This window comes from Pipistrellus hanaki (assembly GCF_964339955.1).
Source record: "Pipistrellus hanaki genome assembly, chromosome: 13".
Classification (NCBI taxonomy): Eukaryota; Metazoa; Chordata; class Mammalia; order Chiroptera; family Vespertilionidae; genus Pipistrellus; species Pipistrellus hanaki.
The window spans coordinates 46,292,120-46,317,778 of NC_140515.1; the positions used below are offsets into that span (position 1 = coordinate 46,292,120).

General features: G+C 43.4%; 1 protein-coding gene across 1 annotated transcript in view; it reads left to right on the forward strand.

Moving 5' to 3' along the window:
- Positions 1 to 551: 551 nt before the first annotated feature.
- The window catches only part of LOC311631460 (uncharacterized protein), a gene marked incomplete at its 3' end in the record, with an annotated part of 458,866 nt that continues 433,758 nt past the window's right edge, over positions 552 to 25,659 (forward strand). The window contains exons 1-2 of the mRNA XM_084901579.1: positions 552 to 607; positions 1,029 to 1,267. Coding sequence (XP_084757705.1) covers positions 1,040 to 1,267 — 228 coding nt within the window. The 5' untranslated portion in view covers positions 552 to 607; positions 1,029 to 1,039. The remainder of the gene's footprint in view (positions 608 to 1,028; positions 1,268 to 25,659) is intronic.

Consider the following 25,659-nt stretch of genomic DNA (forward strand, 5'->3'; position numbering starts at 1 on the left):
CGCCTCCCCGCATCTATCGACCCTCCACTGCCAACCTTGACGCCAAACTCAGGCGCGCTGCGAGGCTCGTGTCCACGCCATCCAGCCCCGCGGGGCCCCACCCCTTCCCGGCTCCAGCCCGCGTCAGGGCCGGAGGTGAGGGCAGGTCGATTTCCTGCGGGGACTGGACGGCTCGCCCCTCTGGGCTCCGGTGGTGGTGCGGGGCTGCGAGGAGCAGACGGAGGAGCAGGGGGAGCCCCGATCACACACGCGCGCACCGGAGGGGCTGACCCCGGACGCGCTCGGAGGCCGGGAGGGAGGCAGACCCGGGCCAGCGTGGAGGTGGAGGTCGCCTGCGGCGGGAGTGGGCGCACCGGTCCCCAGCCCTCCGTATGTGTGCTCTTCTTCCAGAACCCTCGCCGCCGCCGCCACCTCGCCCAGGTCGGAGGGAGGACCCTCCTTTCCTCGGCCCCTTTGCATCGGGGAGAGGGCAAAGGTGAGGGGCTGGCGCTCGGCCAGCGGGCGGGGACGGCGGACAGCACCTGCACCTGACATTCCCCATCGCTGCCCGCCTCGCCTGGCCGAACCCGCCCATCTGGGTTGCTCTTCCCGCAACTTTGTTCGGAAGGTTGGAAGGGAAGGCAGACGCCCAGGGGTCCCCGGAGAGAGACTGGGAAGCGGCGAGGACCGGGAGGCCAGGCTGGAGGGCAGGTCCCCGGGTGCCCCCGGGCCGGGCGCGCGGCGGGGAGGATGCGCTCCGCTTAGCGGGGCCGCCGGGGGCGCCTGAAGGCCGCCGCTCCAAGGACACCGGCCGCCGGTCCGCTCAGGCTCCACCGCCCGGGCGCCGCCGGAGCTGGAGCGGGGCCGGGGCCGGGGCCGGAGCCGGAGCCGAGCCGGCGAGCGGAGCGGCGGGGAGCGAAGGGCGGCGGGCGGGAGGGCGGGCGCGCGGGCGGGAGGCGGCCCCTCCTCGGCGGAGCCATGCGTGCCACTGGCAGCTGAGAGCCGCCGCCGCCGCCAAGTCTCCGCTCCGCTTTTGTCTTGCCCTCCAGTGAATGGGAAGATGGAGATGGATGTGGAGGGACTTTCTCCGCGCCCGGAGCCCATCCCCCGGCCCCAGGGGGCTGGCGGAGCCTGCCAGGCGCCGCCACAGCCGCCCCAGCCCCAGCCCCAGCCGCAGCTGCTGGCTCAGGATGAACTGCCCGGAGGAGGAGGTGAGAGTGCGGGACCCGAGGACAGCGACGACCCCGAGGCGAGACCCCACGGCAGCAGCGAGAGAGGAGAGAGCAAGGTAGGTCCACCGTGTTGGCGCTGTGACACCTTTGGAACAAAACCGAGGAGCTCGAATAGCGGCTGTCACTTTAAACCCTCTGCTCCCCCCCCCCCGCCCCCTCCCCTCGGTTGTGTGGCGGCGGGGGCTGCAGCCGCGGGGGGAAGGCGTGCGATGGAAGGGGATCGCTGGGCGATAGTGACTTTCTGAACTGGAAGGCGTGAGCCCAAGTCTGCCCTGGTTTCCCCAGTGAGCGATGTGTGTGCAGGCAAAAGTCTCCTGGTTCATGCGATGTGATGCGAGGGCAGAGCCCACACCCCGGGAGAGCAGTGCCCAGAGACCTCTGCTTCCGCCCAGTTGACCGAGCTGATGTGGACGATGTAGGTCAGGGGGGAAACACATGTCTTTGGGGAGTTGGCCAGGTGGCTTCTGAGACTCCTCGGAAGAATGTGACATCAACCTATAAAGATGACAACAATGGGAGCAAAGTTTGGCTCCTTTGTAGAATGCAGATCACTGCTGAACCCAGCTCCAAACTCCTCACCGGCAGGCAGGGCACCCTCCTGCCTCGGAGGGTGGGGGACCCAGTGCCTGGCAGCAGGTGAGCCCTGCTGTGTCATTGTAAACTAAGGGGGACAGCTGGTACTTCCTGTGCAGAGAGAGTTCCCCGGGGTCACTGGATCCCAGTAAGAGATGGTTCAGATGCTATGCTCTGGTGCTGGTGCTCCTCCGCTGGAGGAAATTGTCAAGTCGATGCAATGCCTTGGGAAAAGAATGCTTTGGTGACGTGATGAGAGTGTGTTTATTATAGCTTTGCGTCCATGTACAGTCTCTCTTCTCCATACAAACTCGGAGTTCAGTTTTGTGGGAGCTAGTGTTCAGCTGTGTCTGTATGAAGTGTACACATGTGTTTGTTGATGCATTTTGAAACGTGCTGCTAAGGTCGGGGAAAAGTTGGTTCAACAAATCAGAACATTGGAACCAAAGAAGGGTCTGTCAACAGACCTCCCTTTTGCTCACTTAAGGGAGAGCATACAAGCACATACAGAGTCACTGTTCCCACTTAGGAAAGAACCGCGTGTCAGGAGATGTCCCTCATAGGCGATTGCCTCGGTCTACTGGTTCTTCTGAGAGAGGTACTAGTGGCCTAAGCAAAGATCTGAAACATGTGGGAATCGCATCGAATGTTGTTCTGTATTTGGAGATAGACTCACTTAACAAGTGGGTATTTGCAAATGTTCAAAACTGTTTGTTTTTTTTTTGTGAATTGAAACTGAGCTAAGGACTGAGATTGTTGTTTATCTACCAAAATCAATATTGTAATTTTAATGGCAGCCTACCAAGGAACTGGAATTTCAACATGTTCTAGACCTGACCGGATGCCTTATGAATGCATACAAGATTTACATTGTAAAAGCTATGATGAATTTTAATATTCTGATATCCTCAGCTTTCCCAGTCGCTCCTGATTTCATGAATATTTAATTCTGTCATGACTGCATATTTACTACTTTAAGTGACTGTCTGTGCTCAGTTTTCGGAAATAACCATAACTGAGCATCATATTACCTAATTGGACGATAAGTCTCCTTTGCAAAGTAGGTGTGGGGGATAATTAAAATATACAGCCAGCGCTGCCATTTCCGTAATGTTGGTTCATATGCCCTGAGCAGGAGAAATTCCTGCCATCAGCAAAAATCTGTGCTTATTTGTTTCCCTTGGATGCACCATGCAGACTATCTAATGTTCTACCGGTGGTGAGGAATAAGGAAGGCGATGCACTACAGATATTACAGCAGGTGAAGGGAGGACTGAAAGCCGGTTGATTACAGTTCGTTAATTAGCATGTTCAGATAATTGAGTATTCCACTGATGTGATTTGCTTTATGTTTGTCTGCAATTTCTTGAGGTGGAGACAAAATACTACTTTTTCCCCTCCAGGTGTTTGCCTTAGAAAATGATCTTGCATCCCTCCCTTAACCCAGAAAGCAGCTGTGCTTAACCCTTTCTTTGCTTGTCTCTGGTTTGCTCCTGCTGGTTCTTCTAAGAGTTTGAGGGCGATTACTGTGTTTTGGACTTTTAATAACTCCTTTTGTCTTGGATGGGTACTAAGGCAGGTGATACGCTGATGTTCTTCAGCAGTTGCTGGCTTCATTACGAGGGAGACCTTTGGGTGTCTAACCAAATTAAAAAAACTAAAATATAAATGGGAGACAAATTGGGATCAAGTGAAATGTGGTTTTACCAAGCTAGTTGGGGTGAGGTTGAGAGATTATCACCATTGGATTTCAACACAGCAATGTATGAATGCGATGTATTGAACCACTATGTTCTTTTCACTCATGAGAGTAAAGGAACATGAATTTTGAATACTGCATTATTTATCTTAAGTCTTCCCCAAGCAGGATACTGTAAACAGGATGTCAGTGGATATGAATACCCTTTCCTATTGCAAGTGTCAGGGGGGTAATGGCATTTATTTACTTAATTTTTCTGACTCGGGTTTGGGGCCATGATTTATCTTCTTGTGAATTTATCCCAGTTGTCTTATTGGAAAAGAAATCAGAGCTTAGTGCCCGATCCGCTTGTCTCCTGAATCGCAGGTTCACCGTCATACGTCTTCAGAAAGTCTCTGAAATAGGAAGAAAGGTTAGAAAACTGGATCAGTCAGGGGATTTTTTTATGCCAGAGTTTTGTGACATGACTGGCACTTTCTGTTCCTAGAATAACGAGGCCCGATTCCTCTCTAGCAAGTACTCTTCAGAGACACATTAAAGCAGCCACATGCTGTGTACGAGGTGTACCAGTTAGTAATGCAGATTGTTTTCAATAGATGGGGTTACACATATGTTGATATATATGCGATTTGATATGAATGCTATTTTGTTGTATTGACAGCAAGCTTCAAAACTTCATATGTCATTGACCCGGTAAAGGGTCAAACCGCATTATTAACCAATATCCACAGTTTTAACCCGTAAAGGGTCAGTCAGAATTTTTAACCGGTACTGGTTAATAATGTGGATTTTGTAATCAAATTGAACACGATTGTTTCAAGAGAAATATCAAAAGGGCTTTATTCAAAGTAATGTCCAGCACTAACTACACATTTCCCCCATCTTTCAGGTAATGTGTGGATACTGTCCCAATAGAACTTTTCTTGTTTTGAGGCAGACCAGTCAGAGACTCAATTTTCCACTTCTTTGTACGTTTTGAAGTGCTGCTCAGAAAGTGTGTGTGCCATGGATTAGACCAAGTAGTAATCTGAAGGAGTAAGGTGTGATGAATCCGGCGGGTAGGTTAATACTTCCCAGGCAAGATCTTTTAACTTGTCTTTAACTGGTTTTGAAGTGTGTGATGATGCGTTATCATGAAACAAAATTACTTTGCCATGTCTTCTGGGCCATTCTGGTTGTTTAACAATCAAAGCATGGTTCAAATTGATTGTTTGTTGTTGGTAGCGATCAGTATTAATTGGTTTCACCTGGTTTTGGAAGCTCAATACACCACACCTTCCCGATCCCACCAAACGCAGAACATTGTCTTCTTTCCCAAGCGATTTGGCCTTGCAGTCTATGTTGATGGTTGACCTTGATGAACCCATGATTTTGTGCATTTGGGAGTCTCAGAATAAATCTATTCATTGCCAGCCACAATTCTATGCAAAAAAGACTTTCTTTCATGCCGTTGAAGCAACATTTGACTGATGACTTTTCGGTTTTCCATTTGTCTTTCAGGCAGTTGATGTGGCACCCATTTTCTTTCCTTTAAAATCTTTCTCATTGCTTGTAAATGATTGGAAATTGTTTGCTGAGTAGCGTTTAATCTTTCTGCAAGTTGTTTTTGACTTTGACATCCATTTTCATCCAATTATGCTTATAATTGTTGGTCTTCAAACTTTTTTGGTTGACCTGGACTTCCTTTGTCTTTCACATTGAAATTATCACCTTTAAAGCAATTAAACTAGCTTTTGCAAGAATCTTGAGATGGAGCATGTTCACCATCAGCTTCCCGAAGTATACGATAACTTTCAGCAGTACTTTTCTTCAAAATAAAGTAATGAATTAAAACTTACCGCAAATGCTCTTTTTTTTTTTGCATAAATTCAACATTTTTAAGGTGTAAAAATATCTATGATGTTAACCCCTTCAGAAAATGTGACACATGAAGTTTTGAAACTTGTTGTCAATACAACAAAATAGCATACATATAAATATATGTGTAACTCCATCTGTTGAAAAAAAATCCTCATTATTAATTGGTACACCTAGTATGCTGTAATTCTACGAACTGAGAAGATCTGTAATCCGTAATTTATTCATCCTCTGCACTTCAAGGCCGGTTTATATTAAACCCTTATGAAAGCGATCTCCTGATCTTGCAATGACACCCAAAGACAGTGTGTCACCCCTTGGGGCACCTCAGGGGATATTTCCTCACCCATTACCTCAGGAACGCCTTCCTCACACCTGAAAAGAGGTTGTCTAAATTGGACCAACCCTTTTCTTCTAGTCTGACAGGTGAAGACTGAATGGCCTCTGAATAAGAGACCTTCACATTCTGGGAAGTCTTCTCGACCCTGGGTTTGATCTTCCTTAAAACTTTCTTGCAGAGTTTTCTGTGGACCTTAAACATCTCATTCTTTCTGGGCCTCTTAAAACCCTTCAGAAGTACTTTGCTTATGGGAAATAATTCTTAGGTGGGTAGTTCTGAAACTTAATTTGGAAAAGTTGAAAAAAAAGTTCCTTGTGCTGAGGAGCACCCCAGTATCTTCTTCATTTATGTTACCAAGTTACTTCTACAAATGTGAGTTCCTCCCGGGATCTCGGATGAGTGACCTAAATGATCCTTTCTTGTCTGCTTTACCTTCATTCATTCATATATTTTTTCATTTTCTTCCTCTCTGTCTGTATGTTTCACACACACACACACACACACACACACACACACACTCAGTGCCCACCCTACCAGTTACCATGATGTTTTTATGTGTATTAAGTATGTGTTAATGGCCCAGATGTGAGGTATCATGAATAACCTCTCTTTTTCGTTTAGCTCTCGTTTAAGCCTTGGTTTGCAAGATATGTTTTTCTGGTGGTTTGGGATGAGAGAGACCCTGTGTCTTTGCTACTCATGGTACTTTCATTGATAAACTAGATTCCAGGTTCTCACCTCAACTGCATTCCCTCGGTGATGCTGTCCTGACAGTTGTACTGAGGATTCTGTAGGGAATTTCTTACCCAGCCTGTCCAGCACACCAGTAATCAATTAATTAAATAAATAAAATAATTAATTTATTTAAAAATAATCAAATAATTATTTTATTTATTTAATGAAATAAAATAATTACTTCATTGTTTTAAAATGAAATGATTTTAGATTTAGAGAAGAGTTGCAAGATAAGACAGAAACCTCCCATATGTCTTTTGCCCTACTTCTCTTATGCCAGGGCCAGCCTGAAAAGTTGAACTGAGCTGAGGTAGGGAGGTGGGAATTGAGAAAAGAAAGAAAGACAGGAAAGTGGGATCGGAAGGGTTGCAGGTAGCCATGGACCGACTGCAGCCATGAAAGGTTGCTCTCATTTTACTGATCACTGCCATCCAAACAAGCCTGGGAAAACTCTGTGGGTAGGGGGCTAGCCTTGCAAGGACCGTGTCAGCTTACATCCGGTCTCCAGCACCCTTAATGTCAACATCCTACATAATCGTTGTATGTATACAACAGTGAAGACAATATTGTTGGTATTACACTAAACTTGTCCAGGCAGTTTTTGTTGAGCGAATGTGTAACCTATTGATGTTTTCCATTTCTATCCTCTTAGGACTTAACACTTTATTTACATCTGAAAGGCTCTATGAGAGGATATTTAGGAGCCAAATTTAACTTGGAGTTAACTCTCCCCCCATTTTTTCCTGGTGGACAGACCAAGCTTGCAAAATACAGAGGTTGAGGTCCCTGCAGCTCCTCACCGCACTGCAGTGAGCCCTGTGAGAACGACAGCTGAAACCTTCCTGTCCCAGGTAGGATAGGGTTTGTCAGCATGCAGAGGACAGCAAAGTCTCATGTAACAAGGAGAGGAGAAAAGGCAATTGATAAAATCAAGACAGTTCACTTTGATGCCTAGCCCCTTGGGTGTTCGTTCCTGGCGTGACAAATAACGGAAGCCCTTTTGTTTTGGCATTGTGTTAGCCAGCGCAGCAGCAGAGATGTGCCCACATCAGATAGGATGCCATTTGTGATTAAGCGTGTTGGCTTTCCGATTAAGAGTGAAATCAGAAAGACCTGCATTTGATCTTGGCTCTTTCACCAGCTGCTACCCTCAGATAAGGACCTAACCTTTTTTAACCTCGGTTTGTTTTTTCTGTAAAATAAGAATAATGATGGTGCCTACCACTTACGGTTATTGTAGGTATGGCTTGAATGAGATACAACATGTAAATTGCTTCTTGATTCAGTGCTTCACAGTGATTGACTGCTCAGTCACTGTTAATAATAATAATAATAATAATAATAATAATAATAATAGTGTTTATTGTTATTACTGTTGTGGTCCAGGGTCCTGAAAAGGAGAATGAGTTGGGGCTCCAAGTTCACCTAGACTTTTCAGTGCTCCTGTAGGTCATGGGGCTGGAAACGATACAAACACATTGTTCCACAATCAAACCAAGCTGGTGTTCAGGGATCCAAATTTGCCCTGCTGGCCTTGAGATGTTCCCGTGTCATCTCCTGGTGGACAGGAAGTTAGGAAAGGGTTATCCTTTATTCTGACTTGTCAATAACTGCTCCTCTCTCATTGGGAAAGCCAAGAGGACCAGGATGGAAGGCCCCTGGATCCCAGCCTAGGCTCTGAGTACACGCAAGACACTAACGCCAGTGAATTGACCTGCTTTTTTATACATCACATTTATGGCTTCTCAGGAGGAGTGGGAAGCAACTTTTAATACTTAAAAAAATGATTTCAATTACACTTTATATTCAGTATCATTTTGTATTAGTTTCAGGTGTGGAGCATAGCGGCTAGACAATTGTATCCTTCCGGCCTCTTTGATCTCAAGAAACAGACACTGACTTTAATTTGAGCAAGAAAGTATTTTCTTGTGAAGTAGTAAGGTAACTTCAGAATCAAAGGAAAAAAGATGCAACTGGTTATAAGGAAGCCAGGGAATCTAGATCTAAGTAGTAGAAAATGATGGATGGTCTCTCAAGTGCTCTGACAGAAGAATAAATTCCAACCATTTTTTTTTTTTTTTTTTTTGCCTTCATGTCACTGTTCCAGTGTCAAAGTCCATGGAAAGGATATCTAATTGGCCTTGCTTGGATCAGATATCTGCTTATTGGTCAGATGTCTGCTTAAGTGTGGCCATGTAAGCACAATAAAAGAATAAACAAACCAACAAATATTTTTTTTCTGAATAAGGTAGCCTTTATTGAGAAAAAAAAAAGGCTGAAGCCTTTATTTAGTACTCTCCCTTCCACACCTCCCACCTCACCGCACCTCACCTCACCCCACCCTACCTGATTCTATCCCATCCCATCCCATCCCACCTCACCCCACCCCACCCTACCAGATCCTATCCCATCACAACCCATCCCATCCCATCCCACCTCACCCCACCCCACCCTACCAGATCCTATCCCATCCCATCCCATCCCATCCCATCCCACCTCACCTCACCCCACCCTACCAGATCCTATCCCATCCCATTCCATCCCATCCCATCCCATCTCACCCTACCTCACCTCACCCCACCCTACCTGATTCTATCCCATCCCATCCCATCCCACCTCACCCCACCCCACCCTACCAGATCCTATCCCATCCCATCCCATCCCATCCCATCCCACCTTATCTCATCCTATCCCATCCCATCCCATCCCATCTTATCTCATCCCATCCCATCCCATCTTATCTCATCCCATCCGATCCCATCCCATCTTATCTCATCCCATCCCATCCCATCCCATCCCATCCCATCCCATCCCATCCCATCTTATCTCATTCTATCCCATCCCATCTCATCCTATCCCATCCTATCCCATCCCATCCCATCCCATCCCATCCCATCCCATCCCATCCCATCCCATCCCATCCCATCCCATCTTATCTCATTCTATCCCATCCCATCTCATCCTATCCCATCCCATCCCATCCCATCCCATCCCATCCCATCCCATCCCATCCCATCCCATCTTATCTCATCCCACCCCATCCTATCCCATCCCATCTTATCTCATCCCATCTTATCTCATCCCATCCCATCCTATCTCATCCCATCCCATCCCATCCCATCCCATCTTATTTCATCCCATCCCATCCCATCCCATCCCATCCCATCCCATCCCATCCCATCCCATCTTATCTCATCCCACCCCATCCTATCCCATCCCATCTTATCTCATCCCATCTTATCTCATCCCATCCCATCCTATCTCATCCCATCCCATCCCATCCCATCCCATCTTATTTCATCCCATCCCATCCCATCCCATCCCATCCCATCCCATCCCATCTTATCTCATCCCATCCCATCCTATCCCATCCCATCTTATCTCATCCCATCCCATCCTATCCCATCCCATCTTATCTCATCCCATCTTATCTCATCCCATCCCATCCTATCCCATTCCATCCCATCCCATCCCATCCCATCCCATCTTATCTCATCCCATCCCATCCTATCCCATCCCATCCTATCCCATCCCATCCCATCTTATCTCATCCCATCCCATCCCATCCCATCCCATCCCATCCCATCCCATCCCATCCCATCCCATCCCATCCCATCTTATCTCATTCTATCCCATCCTATCCCATCCCATCCCATCCCATCCCACCCCATCCCACCTGTGGACCTCTGTGTACTTATGCATTGGGCTCTGGGAACTGCTGCGAGCCCCCGTGCATCAACTTTGAGATTGTCTTCCTGTTCCCATAACTGCAGCTTTGGCAGATGTGAAATCACTTGAAAGAAAGATCGTTTTCTTAGAGGAGGCCCCTTGGTTGGCAAACTGCAGCTCGTGAGCCACAAGTGGCTCTTTGGTCCCTTGAGTGTGGCTCTTCCACAAAATACCACGGCCTGGGAAAGTCTATTTTGAAGAAGTGGAGTTAGAATAAGTTTAAGTTTAAAAAATGTGGCGAAATTTCAATCGTTGTACTGTTGATATTTGGCTCTGTTGACTAATGAGTTTGCCGACCACTAGACTAGGCTGTTGTCTAGTAAATTTTTTAAAGCAGTCTTAAGCTCAGCCGAAACGTTAAAAAAAAAAAGCAGGAGTAGTGCCTCTGCTGGCGTGTTCTTCATAGGTGGGGCCACTGAACACATTTTTAAAGGTAAAATGTTGACCTATTTAACGAGCATTAGAAGTAGCCAAGTGAAATGATACTGTGGGACTGACCCATGGGGACACTGGCCAATGAGTGTCTCCCTTTTTCTTGGTTTGCTCTCCCAATAACCAAAGGCTCAGGTCATGTCCCATTCACACTGTGACTAGTGGCTGGATCTGCCTATCCATCCATCCTCCCAAGCTTCCACCTCCATCTCTTTCCCACGGTTGCATCCCCTTCCCAGACTAGACTCCCTGTATTTACCGTCCATTTTCTTTTTTTAAAATCATGTAGTTATTTAAACAGTAGTTACGCACAGTTTGTAACATTTATAAAAATATTCAGAAGAACTGCTATATAGCAGTCATAGATTTAAAAGTCAGTGGCACAATTCCATCACTTTATATGTCTTAAAGTTTTTAAACCCCCCCCCCCCTTTTTTTTTTTCCAATTCCAGTTTATATTCAGTATTATTTTGTATTAGTTTCAGGTATGTAGCATAATGGTCAAGTATATACTTTACAAAGTGGTCCTTTCCCCTGTATTTCAAGCAATATTGACTGTATTCTCTAGCCTGTACTTTACATCTCTGACTATTTTGTAACTACTAATCTGTACTTCTTAATCCCTTCACCTTTTCCCCCAATCCTCCTACCCCTGCTGAACTGGCAAACATCAGTCTGTTTTTGTATCTCTGAGTCTGTTTCAATTTTGTTTGCTTGTTTTGTTCTTTAGATCCCACATATGCGGGCAATCATATGGTATTTATTATAATCTATTTTTCTTTTTAAAGGAAGATCTACAGGCATATAATTTACTGGCAGTAAAATTCCTCCTTTTAAAGTGTACGGTTTAATGAGTTTTGACAAATGTGTATGCCTGTGTAACTACACCCCAAACAGGAAGTGGAATATTTCCATCACTTCCATAGAGTTCCTTATGTCTCTGCAGGCAATCCCCTCACCCCACCGCAGCCTGCTCCAAGATTTCACATAAATGGAGTAAAAAGTGTATCTTTTGCATCTGACTTCTTTTGCTTAACACATGTGTTTAATATTCACTCATGTTGAGGTCTCAGTAGTTCCTTTTTCTTACCGAATAGAATCTCTTTATATGGATGTACCACACATTATCTATTCATTTGCCTGTTGATGAATGTTTGAATTATTTACAGGTTTTTGGCTTTTATAAATAAAGCTATAAACTTTTTTTTTTTTTTTGTGGACATACATTTCATTTCTCTTAGAAGAATTCCTAGGAATGGGACTGCTGAGTTTTATGTTAAGTTTATAAGAAGCTGTCAATTTACTTTCAAAAGCCGCTGTTCAAAATGTACCTGTCATACTGGTACATTCCCACTGTCGGTGTATGTAATTTCCACTTGCCCCACATCACTGTCAACACTTGGTGTTGTCAGTATTTTTAATGTTTGTCATTCTAGTAGGTGTGTGAAGGTATCTCATTGTGGCTTTAACCTGTATTAACTCATACGGTTGAAGACATTTTCATGTGCCTAGTTGCCATTTGTATGTTTCTTTGGTGAAAGGTCCGCTCAAATATTTGACCCATTCTTATTTTAAACAAAATTGGGCTGCTTGTATTCTGATGATGCAATCTATTATAGGTTTAGGTTGCAGAGGCTCTGGTTTGAGGAGATTCGGAAGCAAGGAACACTTGGAGTTTCCTTTCTTTGGGGGACGTGTTGGTCAACTAACATTTATTGGGCATTTATCATGTGCCAATCATGGAGCCGGGTAGATTCACCTTGAGTGATCTCATCTTGTGCTCCACAGTAGACCTTCGAAATAACTGCTATTAGCCATGAGATCACACAGCTAGTCTGAGGCAAAGGAAGGATTTCCACTTCAGTCTGCTCTACTCCTACTATTTCCACTTCTTCAGGCGTGATTCAACTCCTCTTCTCCACAACTCACCTGTTAGTTTCCCAGCCCAAACTGCTTGCACTGCTTTGGGTGTTCTAAAAGCAGCCTCAGGTGAAATAACACTGCTGGCATTGACATGCAAATCAGGACATGGAGCTTAAGGCAAAAGTGATAAATGATGGCAGAGAGACTTGACTTTGGGTGGTGAGCACATACTGAAGCATGCAGATATGGGTTACAGTGTGGCACACTTGGAACCTGTATGGCTTTAGTTAGCAATGCCACCCCAAGAAATTCAATTTTAAAACAAAGACATTTGCCATTTAAAAAAAAGAATAAGGCATACATACCTATAAAAATTGAAAAAAAGAGAGTGCTCCCAGTTTTATTTCAGTCCTGAAAAAAAAAATCCAATCCACTTCATAAGGTAGAAAAGGGAGAATTCTCCAGAGAAGTAGAAGGTTGGAGGTGTTCATTTACATCTTTCTCAGCTAAATTGCAGTGCTATGGTTACCCAGAAGGCCAGGGCAGGGCTAACCTCTGGGAATAAGATCTGAGTGCAAACTCCAGTTTTTTCCTACAGTCTGTGAGGACCTTGGGCAAACCATGCAGACACTCTGATTTGGATTCTCTTTTCAGTAAGGTAACCAACTCCTTCAGTGCCGGGAAACCCTGGGTCCCAGATGAACCGGAACAGTTGGTCACCCTAATTACAAGATACATGGACAGTATCTGGACCATTACAGACTCTCAGGATATGAGAGCTGTCACTGTTGAAAGTGCTCTGGGGCATTTGATCCATGAGTCTGAAAATGACTCATAGCATTTCAGAACTAATGAGGCTCTGTGAATGATTCCAGGTTCTCCGAATTGACTTAAAAAATAGTTCAGAGCAAAGCCCTGGAGTTGAATTGGACAAAGAGCATTACCTTTCTGAAGAAGTGGCTGTAGAACTTTCCAAGGTAGCACCCCAAGGCCTCCAACCATGAAGTAAGTGTGCTTCAGACCGCTAGCTGAGCCTCCCTCGCTGGAGAAGGGAAGGTGCTTTGGGAGAGTGCCTGCACCTGTAGGACAAAAATCGCCTCAGTAAATAATTTTTTGAAAATTGCCTAGTTGATAGGGTCTACTGATCATACTCAAAATTTCCCGTGGGGCCCTCAATTGAGAAGAAACTGCTACTGTAGAGGAGGTAATGGGACTTGGATGGTGTGACTTTGAATCCTGGCTGTGTCCTGTCTAACTGAAGTCTTGGATGAGTCACATTTTCTTTGAGCCTCAGAGTTGTCAACTGTGAAATGGGTATAATATTTTTACCTTTCTAAAAACGGTCTAGACTAGAAGTTCAAATTCAGTAGTACATGGGCAAAGCCTTTTTGTAAACTCTTACAAAAGGTTGAGTGTGTGTGCGCGCGCGCTCACGCGCATGAGCGCACAAGTCTCTTTGGTTTTACTGGATAAATGAGTTTTCTCCCATGGTTTTCTATATCTTTTTAAAGAAAATGAGTAAACAAATATCTCAATAGACTCAAAGGTGTGCATTACATCACCGACTGACCCTGATTACTTGTTCTCCAGCCCCTCTGCCTTGCTTGTTCTTTGGATGACAGTGATACTGGTCTTTTTTTTTTTTTTTTTTTTTTTTTTAAGTTTTTGGAGCTCACTCTGCCCAGAGCTTTTGCCTAATCCGTTTCCTTTGCTCTTCCTCTTTTCCCCTTCGCTTCAGTTCCACACCTCAAGGAAGCTTTTCTTTGAACCTCTCCCTGCCTAGCCCTTAAGTTAGGTCTTTGCTGCTATGTATCATACATTCTAAATTGTGTAATTATCTGTTTAATATAAGCCATGAGGATAGGGTCTGGGCCTGCCTTTTCCTGGCTAATTTCCAACAATAATATAGAACATTACATGTAGTAGACCTTCAAATATATTTCTGGAGAATAAATTTTGGTATGAATATACTCATTTGACAATCTTTTACCTGGTACCTACTTTCTGGCCCAGGATGGTCCATTACCTTATATATCTCACATTCTAGTGGGGAAGACATGCTAAACAAGTAAACAACAAATAAATGCAACGTATAAATAAACAATGAAATAAATAATCTGACATCAGTAGCCCATTTAAAACCACTGCCCAGCCACATGTACACGAGAGCATTAATCCAGTGCAGTAAATAAGTAACCATAATCCAGTGTATTTTTTCAATTACCATCTATCTCATCTGGTTGCCTCCTCTACTTTCCTCTACATTCTCTACAGAATTGAAGTTCTGTGCACCATATTGGCATTGAGAAATTGCCACCAACTCAGACATCGCTAATTGATCACAGCACTCTTTCCCAAGGAGTTAGCCTTAGCTTTGGAAGCAGGCCTTCATTCACAGTCAGATGGCCTGCAAGATGAAACTGTGGTGCCGCTCTTGCTCTCGGCATACAGCTTTCCTGGACTGATCCTCAGCACTCCCCGCTTCTATTTCTAGACTTGTATTACCCAATATGGAGTCAGTGGACACATGTGGCTTTTGAAATGTCAATAAAATTAAATAAGATTAAAAATTCAGTTCTTCATTTGAACTAGCCACACTTCAAACGTTCAAAAGCCCTTAGTTTAATGGCTGCCATCTTGGGTGGTGCAGATATGGAACAGTCCTATCATTGAGGACAGTTCTACTGAACAACAGTGCTACAGACTGGGAAGTCACCTCTCCTGTCTGCCCAGCCATTGTTGATTGAAATCTCTCTGAGATGCTCTGAAACCAATCCGTTGACGGGGATGGAGAGTTTCCACATTCCTGGGGTTTGCTTTTAGATTTTTGGTGAATTACTTACAAATTGTTTTTGAATGACCTATATTGTGTATACAGACTCTCGTTCAAAAACTTTGGCTAGCGGTGTTGTTATTTTTCCTTAGGTGTTCCACTGAGTCTTGGTATTTGTGTTTGACCATTCTAGAAAATAGTCTCTGGTAAAGTGGTTCAAAAGATGGCTTTTCTGTTATCCTAGTTCAGAGTCTTTATTAGTGGGTGGTTGAACCACTGGCTGAAGGGCCATTGACTCCTCCCCTTTGCCATTTACTGAGGATTGCCTTCACATCCTGGAGATCACTATGATGGCACTTGTCAGCGTACACAGGCAGAGAATCTTGCTGAAAGCCCAAATCAGATATCATCACAGAGTCCCTATGCTTATAACAGCACAGGGAATAATTTTAAAATCATATATTAATGAATAGCCTTGTTCTCTGTGGCTCAGCTGGTTGGAGCATCGCCCCATGCACCAAAAGGTCATCTGTTCAATTCCTAACCAGGGCGTATACCCAGGTGGCATTTTGGATCCCTGGTGGGGCCCCTGCAGGAGGCAACCTATTGATTTTTCTCTCTCTCCCTTTCCCATCCTCTTTCTCTAAAAAACAAACAAAAGAATTACATTTTTAAAAAGTATGTAATAGATAAAGAGTACTAAGTTCTACCCTTAAGGTTTTCTATTATATCACACTCAATAAATTTCCAAGAACATTTTGGTTACTATTGGTTTCACATCTGGATAAATAAGAAAAAGAGAGGATGTGAAAAAGAAAAAGTCTGATAATGAAAACTACCTTTCCGCCCTTGATATATTTCTTTTTTTTTTTTTCTTCATGAGTGAGAATAGTGATCTTTGTTAAGACAGGAGGAAGGATTGGGAGATAGTCCTAAAAGATTCTAATGTGGGATTGGCTGTGCCTTCGTCTAGCACTTTACATGAGTGTCAGTAGGGAAAGAGATGGGAAAATGGCCCCAGGCTGGATTTGGCGAATTTCCTCCCTGTTAGCTGGGATGAAAATTTGAATGACACCTTGAAGTGATTTAAAACTCTTTAATTTACACATCCAGTTAGCTGGAAGGCCCCTAGGCATCACATTCAGAATGTAGCAATGCCTGGGAAAGATGAGAGTGAAAGATGTGAGCGTGCCTTCCCCCATCCCAGCTGTGGCAGATTATCTGGACCGGAGTGCGAGAAAGCAGGTAAGAGAAGAGACCAGTAACCAAGAGAGAGAAAGGCATATGGCCAAGCCTGTAATAATGACACCTTTTTTGGTATTTTTATGTATCATTTAAAGACATATTAAGCACACCGAGGTACATTAGCCAAAAATTAGAATTGTAGCCAAGGCAACCACAATTGCCCATTAGTCATTACCTTTTTTTTTTTTTTTTTTTTTTTTTTCCTTCGTGTTTGAGCTAAGGACATGAAGCTGGAGTTCATTTCAGAGGCTTGGGAATCAGGGAGGGTTCACTTTTCACCACTGAGATGTTGTGGGTGAAAAGATGGAATTGTGGCCCGGCTGGTGTGGCTCAGTGTTTAAGTGTCAACCTATGAACCAGGAGATCATGGTTCCATTCCCACTCAACGCACAAGCCCAGGTTGTGGGCTTGATCCCCAGGAGAGGGTGTGCATCAGGCAGCCGATCAATGATTCTCATCATTGATGCTTCTATCTCTCACTCTCCCTTCCGCTCTCTGAAATCAATAAAGACATATTTTTTTTTTTTTTAAAAAAAGAATGGAATTGTGGTGTTTGTGATGTCAACAGCTTCAAGCAACCCGAAACCTAGGAAAGTGCATATACAAAGAGTAAGAGTACAAATAACTAGTGGGCTTTTAATCTCTGGGGACCTCCTTGCCTTCACCATTGGATCTTCCCATTCTCACTTGTCAGAAATGTGTACGCATTCCCTGTCTGTTGAGCTAACAAAGACTCTCAGCTTATGCTACTGTCAGAGGATGAAATTCTCCTGTCATTTGGGCGAAGCAAGGTTCTTGGGGTGCAGCTGAAATAAGAATTTTCAGAAGTCCCCACGGGAGGATGAAATGTGGAAGAAGCCTTTATTGGCATAGGGTTATATTTCTTGGGTTCCTGCAGCAGGGGTCAAACAGGGGTCACAGAGCCAGGTGCCCTGGAGCCAAGAGAGAGATAGTGGCTTTTTTTGTCTAGAACAGTGGTTGGCAAACTGTGGCTTTAGAGCCACATGTGGCTCTTTGGCCCCTTGAGCATGGCTCTTCCACAAAATACCATGTGTGGGTGCGCACTTACAGTGTGATTGAGGGAGTAACCTAATTAAATTAATAACAATGTACCTACCTATTTAGTTTAAGTTTAAAAAATTTGGCTCTCAAAAGCAATTTCAATCGTTGTACTATTGATATTTGGCTCTGTTAACTAATGAGTTTGCCAACCACTGGGCTAGAAGTTTATATATTTAGATTTTGCACTCTTGCAGGGGCCATGCCCATCCTGGTCAATTACCTGTTTCCAGGAGTGATTGACATGAAAGCATTTCCCAGTCACTCAGACCTTACTGGGCATGTGTCTAAACTGCCTTTGTCTGTTCCTTCCCCCATTAATCAGAGGGGTTGGAGAGAAGTGGGGGAGGCAGATGGGGGATAAACTTGGAGAATGTTTAATTGACTTTTGGGCAAAGCTGTACAAATGGCATGTCTATATCTTTGGTCTCCCCTTTCATTCCTTTCCTGTTTACTAATAACCAGATTATTACAAAGGCATCAATGCTAGCTCAGGGTCCCAGCCAAAATGCTGGACAGTCCCTTGTCCATTTCCTCTTCTACTTTCAGCTTCCAGGCAATTTTGGAATTCAAAGGAAGCTCCTCATTTATGGCACAGTCCCCGAATTCTGCGGGGATTTGGTATCTGGGGCAATGTCAATGTGTCAGATGTTGCTTTGCGGGTGTGTATCCCTCTAGTGAAGGAAGGAAAAGGAAATCCTTGAGGAAAAAAGCAATATTGAAGATCTAACGTTTCACTGATTCTGTGATGTTGAAAATATACGTGAAGTCTTCATTATTTCAATGCATCGGTTTAATGATGGCCTAGAGCTGAGATTTGCATCTCTGAGGCTATCAACTATAGAGCTACAACAATAAAGTAGCACCACACACTTCATTATTTAGTTTTATTTTCCCCCTTTGTGTCCCTTGTGTTACAGCTATCTTCAAAAAACTGGAAGATCTATGAAGGGTTAATTTCATGCTGCGTTAAGTACTAAGACCTAACGCTCTTCATGGCCAGCCTGGGTATCTATTTAGTGCCAAATAGGCACAGCAGAGTCCTACAAAGTGATGTTCCAGCTGAGGGTCATACCACTCTCTGAAAAATTGTCTGGCTTTCTGCTGATGATTCATCAGAAAAATGAGGATGGTAATTGAATTGGGGACTTAAGAGGATCACAGGAAAACAACTACATTCAACGGTTGGCGCTGTCCTAAGAGATTCTGTTAATGTGCAGTAGGCAAGGCAGTCCTCTGTTGCAGTGGTCTCTTCAGCAAGTGCAGGCTACTTCATTTTTCGCCCCCATCAGTTACAAGAGGCTGTCCATCATTGCTGCTGAATCAAAGCAGGGTTTGAAAATATCGAGTGGAAAAGCATGTCTCCCTGTAGATGCCGGAGATGCCTTCTACATGCTGATTAGATTCTGGGAAGGAAATCTGGGTAAGACAGCACAAGATGGCAATCAGAGACGCTGGCACAGATGAGTTTTCTGAGGAAAGGATGGGTCTCCTTTCCAGGGTGGCAGCAATAACTGTGACAGGGACATGTAGCTACTTCATCGTGGAAGGGACCAGATTTAGTTCCCAATCGGATGGATAGTTGGTTTGCATAGATTGAATGAAATAACCGCCTTTGGCAAGTTAAAGGTCTACTGCTTTCCAGAGCAATGTTTCTCAACAGGGGGCAATGTTGTCCCCCACCGCCACTGGGGACATTCAGTAATATCTGTAGACATTTATGGTTGTTAACCAGGACTGAGGACTCCTGGCATCGAGGCCAGGGATGCTGTTACATATTTTGCAATGCACATGAGACAGCCTCCTACAACAATGAATCTATGGCCCCAAATGTCAGTAGTGCTGAGGTTGAAAATCCCATGTTTAGAGAATGTTCTCAATCTGTGGGTCTAGAAGATTTGCATATACTTCATGAGGATAATATTTTGAGGGGAAGGGTTAAGCAGAAAATATCTAAGACTTTTTCTTGTTAAGGAGTTTTCAGGACCCCCAAATCTGTGAATTCATCCTTTCTCTAGATCTGATTTGAAAAGATGAGTCTGAGAAGAAAGTTCTTTGCAGCCAAAATTCCAAGAATTTTCTTTGCTTTTCACAAAATGGACACTCACTGAGACTCTTTCTGTTGCCTTGAAGGTGGACAATGGGAATTCTCCTCCCTAAACATAATTTTCTTAGACTATCACAAATATTTTCTCTCTCAGTGCCAAAATATATACACTTCATGTTTCCAAATCAGTGAATCCAAATCCGATAGCTGTTATACTCTTATTAAATTTTGCTACAAGCGTGTTCTTATCTTGTACAATATGGATTAATCCATGCTCACGACTTTTCAAATCAAGAAGAACATTGTATTTCAAGTAGTTTACACATTTTAAAAAAGACAATATAAGACTAAGGATATTTATCCCTGTAAAGTATTGGTGACCAACTAAATAAATCATGTTAGAAGAGAGATGACTACTTAAACCCACCCAATGGGTTTAAAAACTGTTAAACAAAGGTACACACAGTCCAAAGTCATTTTTTTAAAGGACATACTTGGTTAAGAAGGAACATTCTGTTTACTCCACTCAAAATCTTGCAAGATTTCATCTACCGAATTTGTTCTTTTAACTTTATTGAAATAAGAAATTAACTATGTCTGCATGAGATGGCCAGGGAAAGGAAGGTCCCACATCAGTTTCCACATTCTGAGCTCAGAACAAAGAGTGTAATACTTTCTTTCAGGAGTTGGCAAACTTTTAATGCAAAGGGCCAGATAGTAAATAGTTCATCTTTGTGAGCCATACGCTGCTGTCTCCACTACTCAACTTGGCTGTTGCAGTGTGAAAGCAACTGTAGACGATCAACACAGGGGTCGATGTGGTTGCATGCCAATAAAATTTCTTGATAAAAACAGGCATTGGTCCCACTTTGGCCCTCAAGCCCTAGTGTCTCCACCTCTACTTACCTGAATCCAGGCAGTTTTATCATGGGCAAAGGCATCATTCCTGTTACATCTTTTTCAATGGTGAGGATTATTTATGGAAGCCCAATACAATCTTCAAAGCCTCTAGGTTGGGAATGATTGCAGAATGCACTTAAGTGTTGGTCCATACACCCTCACCAACAAAATAGGCAGAGAAGACTGATCCCCCACCCCCAATCACAAATTGATTTTGTTAAAAGTGCAGCGGTGTTCATGGAAATTGTCTAATAGGTTATGTTAGTTTATTATAAACATACCAGTGGTCTTTTATTTTATTTATTTTTTTATCTTTACCCGAACCTATTTTTTCCATTGATTATTTTAGATAGAGTGGAGGGGAGGAAGGGAGAAGAGAGAAAGCAAGAGAGAGAGAGAGAGAGAGAGAGAGAGAGAGAGAGAGAGAGAGAGAGAGAGATTGAGAGAGAGAAACATACATTGATGTGATTGCCTATTGCATGCTCCCCAACCAGGGTTGGGGGATTGAGCCTGCAAACCAGGTACATGCCCTTGACTGGGAACCCACAGACTGTGACCCTTTAGTCTGTGGGTTGATACTAAGCAACTGAGCAACTGGCCAAGGCTACTACATCATTTTAAATATTTGCTAGATTTCAGAATTGGTGAAGAATCAGGTTGGGGGAAGAAAGAAATGAGTCCTATCAAATGTGGGTTCCCTGTAGGCCCGAGCTGCTCTGTGGGCTGGTCAGAGTAGTGGGTCTCCCTCCACAGTCATCAGACGTTGCTTGCTCTGACCTTGGTAGCATATGATAAGTCTGGCACTGTCTTATTCCTTGTATTCTGGGTCCCCCTGATACAGCTTTTCTAATGTGGGTTCTGTTATTAGGCCCTGTCAGTGTGTCACTAACATAATGTAAGAGGGAACGACAGTTCGCACAAACTGTAAAGAGAGAAATGAGCCACCAGAAGAAGCTCCTTGCTCTCTATTCCTCAGTAATCACGCCACTGCGATCAAACTCTGTGACACTTCCAACAAGTCAGACAGTCACGATGTGGAGGCAATGATAGGTTTCCCCCACCTCTTAAGTGCCCTCAGTCAAGAAAGATAAAACCGAAGTAGTTTCTGTGTGAGAGTTCTCAATCATGGGGCAGGAGGCGCAGTGTGCTGTGGAAAGCACAAGCGTAAAATTGCCCCGAAGCCTTCATTTTATGGGAAATGTGAGGCTCTTAAGAAATAGTCTCTGATTTCTTGAATGAAATATTCACTACCTTCCTATGTTCAATTAGCCAGATTTTCTTCAATTCTACCAGTCAACACACACACACACACACACACACACACACACACACACGCTACACGAAGAAAGCAACGCTAAAAATTTGCTTTTCACACGATCCAGTGACAAGTTCATGAGTAAAAGCTTTCTTGTCTAATTAAAAAGAGCCTGTTATGCATAAAGAACTAATTCCATCAGACCTATTTGAGGAAAACTCAATATAATGCTTACATGTCTGGTGCAGTCCAGTCTCCTATTTCTAGGAAGCATAAAAAATAGACAAAGCTTTTCTATTCTCTTCCATTTCTTTCCCTTCCTCAACTATATATAAGTCATATAATTAAATAATAAACTCACACAAAACAAGCTAGTGAATTAATCATCTATCACTATGTAACAACTTACCCCTATATTTAGCAGCTTAAAAAACAATAATTTATTATTTCACACATTTTTGTAGGTCAGGAATTCAAACAACATATGCGGGTGGTTCTACATGAGGGGCTTTCATGAAGTAGCAGTCCACAGATGTCAGCTGGGGCTGCAGTGATCTGAAGGCTGGACTGGGGCCGGGTGATCATCTTGTAATGCGGTCCCATCATGTGGCCATCAAGGTGGTGTTGGTTATTGGTGGGTGGCTTTAGTTCTTTGCCATTTGGATATCTCCTTTTGATGTGGCAGCTGGTTTCTCTCAGAACAAGTGATCCAAGAGAAAGGAAGGTAGAAGCCACATGTCTTTCTCTGTCGTGTTTGCAGTACCCTACTATTACACAGGTAAGCCTGTTCAGTGTGGCAGGAGACAACACGGGTGTGCATACAAAGAGGTAAGAATCTTGGAGGTGGGCTTCTATATCCGGTGGTTTGAAAAGATTCTTCGATTTAGTACCTGTCTTTCATTTTTATGAGCATGGAGATAGAAATTCCAGCAAACTTTCTTTTTAAACATGTGGAGGCCATAATTAAACTAGGCTTTTCACAAAAACAGAGATGTTAAACTTAGCAAATATCTGATGGGCTCGTATGTTTATTTAGTTTTATTTATTTTTTCTATTAATAACATCTTTCAGATACATTCTCTGGATGTTTTAGTGGATGCTGGTTGTTCAATTAAAAAAAAATTCTCCTAAAAGGGTTACACTTACATGTATCTTGCTTTTCTTTTCATCTCTTGCTTAAGTATCCCAAGGTCTTACTGACTTATATTTTTCATGTAACTTTGCTCTTTGGAATCTGTTTTAGTAAGGAGAAGCTGAACTGCTATTAAAAGGGGGGGAAAAAAAGACCTAAAGATGTATAATGTCTCAAACACAATACAACTTTATTCATGTGACAGTGCAAACTATATGTTTCTGGGTCAGAAACTATATGTTTCTGCACTGAGCCGGGGACCTAGATTCCTTCCATCATGTGGTCTGCCATCCCTGGTGGCCAAGTTATCCCTTGCATGCAGCTTGAAGAAGGGGTTGCAGGGGTCTTCAAACTATGGCCCACGGGCCACATGCAGCCCCCAGGGGAGTCTGATCCTGCCCGCCAGGTTTTTTGGGCAGTGAGCGCAGCCAAGGTGTTACAGTAGGAATTAGTAGTTCATATAGTCTGGCCCTCCAGCTCTCTGAGGGACTGTGATCTGGCCCCCACTTTAAAAAGTTTGAGGACTCCTGGGTTAGAGAGTGGAGATGACAATGCCACTTACGTTCTGAGGAGCAAGCTTGTCACAGGCATTGACTATTCCGAGGTGACTGAGAAATGTGATCCCTTGTGAGGCAGCTGTTTCCCAGATCCAAGTTTATTTTCTCGAAGGAGAGGGGGTCTGGGGTCAAAATGGATTTTGATAAAGAGGCAACCATCTGTACTTGAGATTTTCATGCTCCTGGGAACTGACATTTTATGAGAACTGAAATTATGCAGTATGGGAAATTTTGTGGCAAAAGTTAAAATTACTTTATCTGATAAGTAAAATTTTAAATTATGTGACCCAATTTCCATATTAAAAATTTCAACAAAAGCCCTAGTCTAGCTGATTTGGCTCAAGTGTAAGGTCCCTGGTTCAATTCCAGTCAAGGGTACATGCCTGGGTTGCGGGCTTGATCCCCAGAGGGGGGCGTACAGGAGGTAGTTGATCAATGATTCTCTCTTATCATTGGTGTTTCTCTCTCTCTCTCCCTCTCTTCCTCTCTGTAATCAATAAAAAAATTATTAATTTTTTTTTCCCAATAAGAGTCACACAATTTCACACTTGGTGGCCAAGTGCATTGAAAAACTGTTTACACTATTGAAGAATGGATGGTCACAACTTTGCACTCATCAACATAAATGCTCCCCCCCCCCCCCCCAATTCCTTTTCAGGATCATTCTAGAATAATGTGAAGTCTTGGAGATACCAACATTAACATAAGAGACAATCAACCTCTTTTATCTAAAGTGTTCTTGGACTTATGGGACTGCTCCTTCTAATCTGGCTTGTTTGTCTAAACCACTTCTTTTGTCCCCAGTGTGAAATGGTTAGCATCTAGTTGAGGTAATTCTGAGCCATTGTTGTTGACACTGCTTTTCTAATTGTCATTGTCATTGTCAGCAACATCACTTACCCAGCACTTACTGGGGCCAGGCAATGACCTAAATGTTTTGCTTATCTCTTATCTCATTTAATAATATTCACAAAACCTTATAAAGTAAGTATATTACCCTCATTTGATAATTAAGCTAACTGAGTTTCAGAGACAGTTAATGATGGAACTGAGATTTAAATATATTCTATCTGGTACATGGCTCTTGCCCTTTCTTCCACAATATGATGTGCATCAGAACTAGAGTCATATAAGTACATTTGACTTTTGGTCTCATATCTTGAGGCTTAATTAAATGACATGTTTCTTGATCCTTAAATCACACAGTGGAGGTATTTTCCTATCTTTTGCAATCATCTGTGATCCCAAACTTGGCTTCTTGACTTTCAAATGGAGGCATTTTATTTCATGTGATGTCTTTGCAAACTCACAGATACATTAAGCAAAATTTTCCCCTTTTTTGAACATGGGTCTCCTTTTATGAATGGATTTGCAAGCGTCTTGAGGAAAATGGAGTATTGGACAGTAACCATTTTGGCTTTAGAGAGGAGACTCCAATCTCCTGTAACAAAGAGTGAAGGATGGATAACTCTTGTCAGTTTAGAAAGACTTCATCTATTACCACCTTTCCCAAGGCTTTTTGTTCTATCCCGCACTACCCACTCTTCAGTAAACTGGCAAATGGATACAGTTGATACAGATTTTCTCATTTGTTGGGTTTTCAAGCCCAAGGTGTCTTCAACAGCTTTTTTCTCAGTCTAGCCTTATTGAGCCGGTCTTCAACAGTGGTGAAAAGAACAAACTTTCAGCTCAGACTGCTCTGACTTGGAATTCTGGCTCAGAAACTTCATTGCTGTGTGTGATGTTTGAGAAATTACTTAATTTTTCAGTACATCGGTCTTCAATTCTGCAAATAGAAATGATGATGCCTAAAGATTAAATAAGGCAAAAGAAATAAAAATACTCAGAAGAGTTTCAGGAGACTGGTGGGTCCCCGGATAGTTATTGCTACATTAACTTTTTCATAAAAATAGCAGTTAGAATGTAGCAACAGACAGTGTGAAAAAGAGCTAGAAAAACCAGGGTTGATTTTTCTCACCGAGTAGTTTTGGAGATTGGTGGTTGCTAGTGATGTTAAGGCGGGATCTCAGGGCTGGAATCTCTGATTCTCTTGGCTTAGACCTCATGTTGGCAAGATAGCGTCTGTAGCTCTAGACGTCATATCCCTGTGTGAGGTCAGGGAAGAGGGAGGAGTCAGTTATGCTTTTTTTCTACTGTTAGGAAAACACAAAAGCTGTGCAGAGACTCCCTAGCAATTTTGCACTGACATCTCATTGGCTAGGCTGTGCCAAATGAGCATCTTTAGCTGCAAG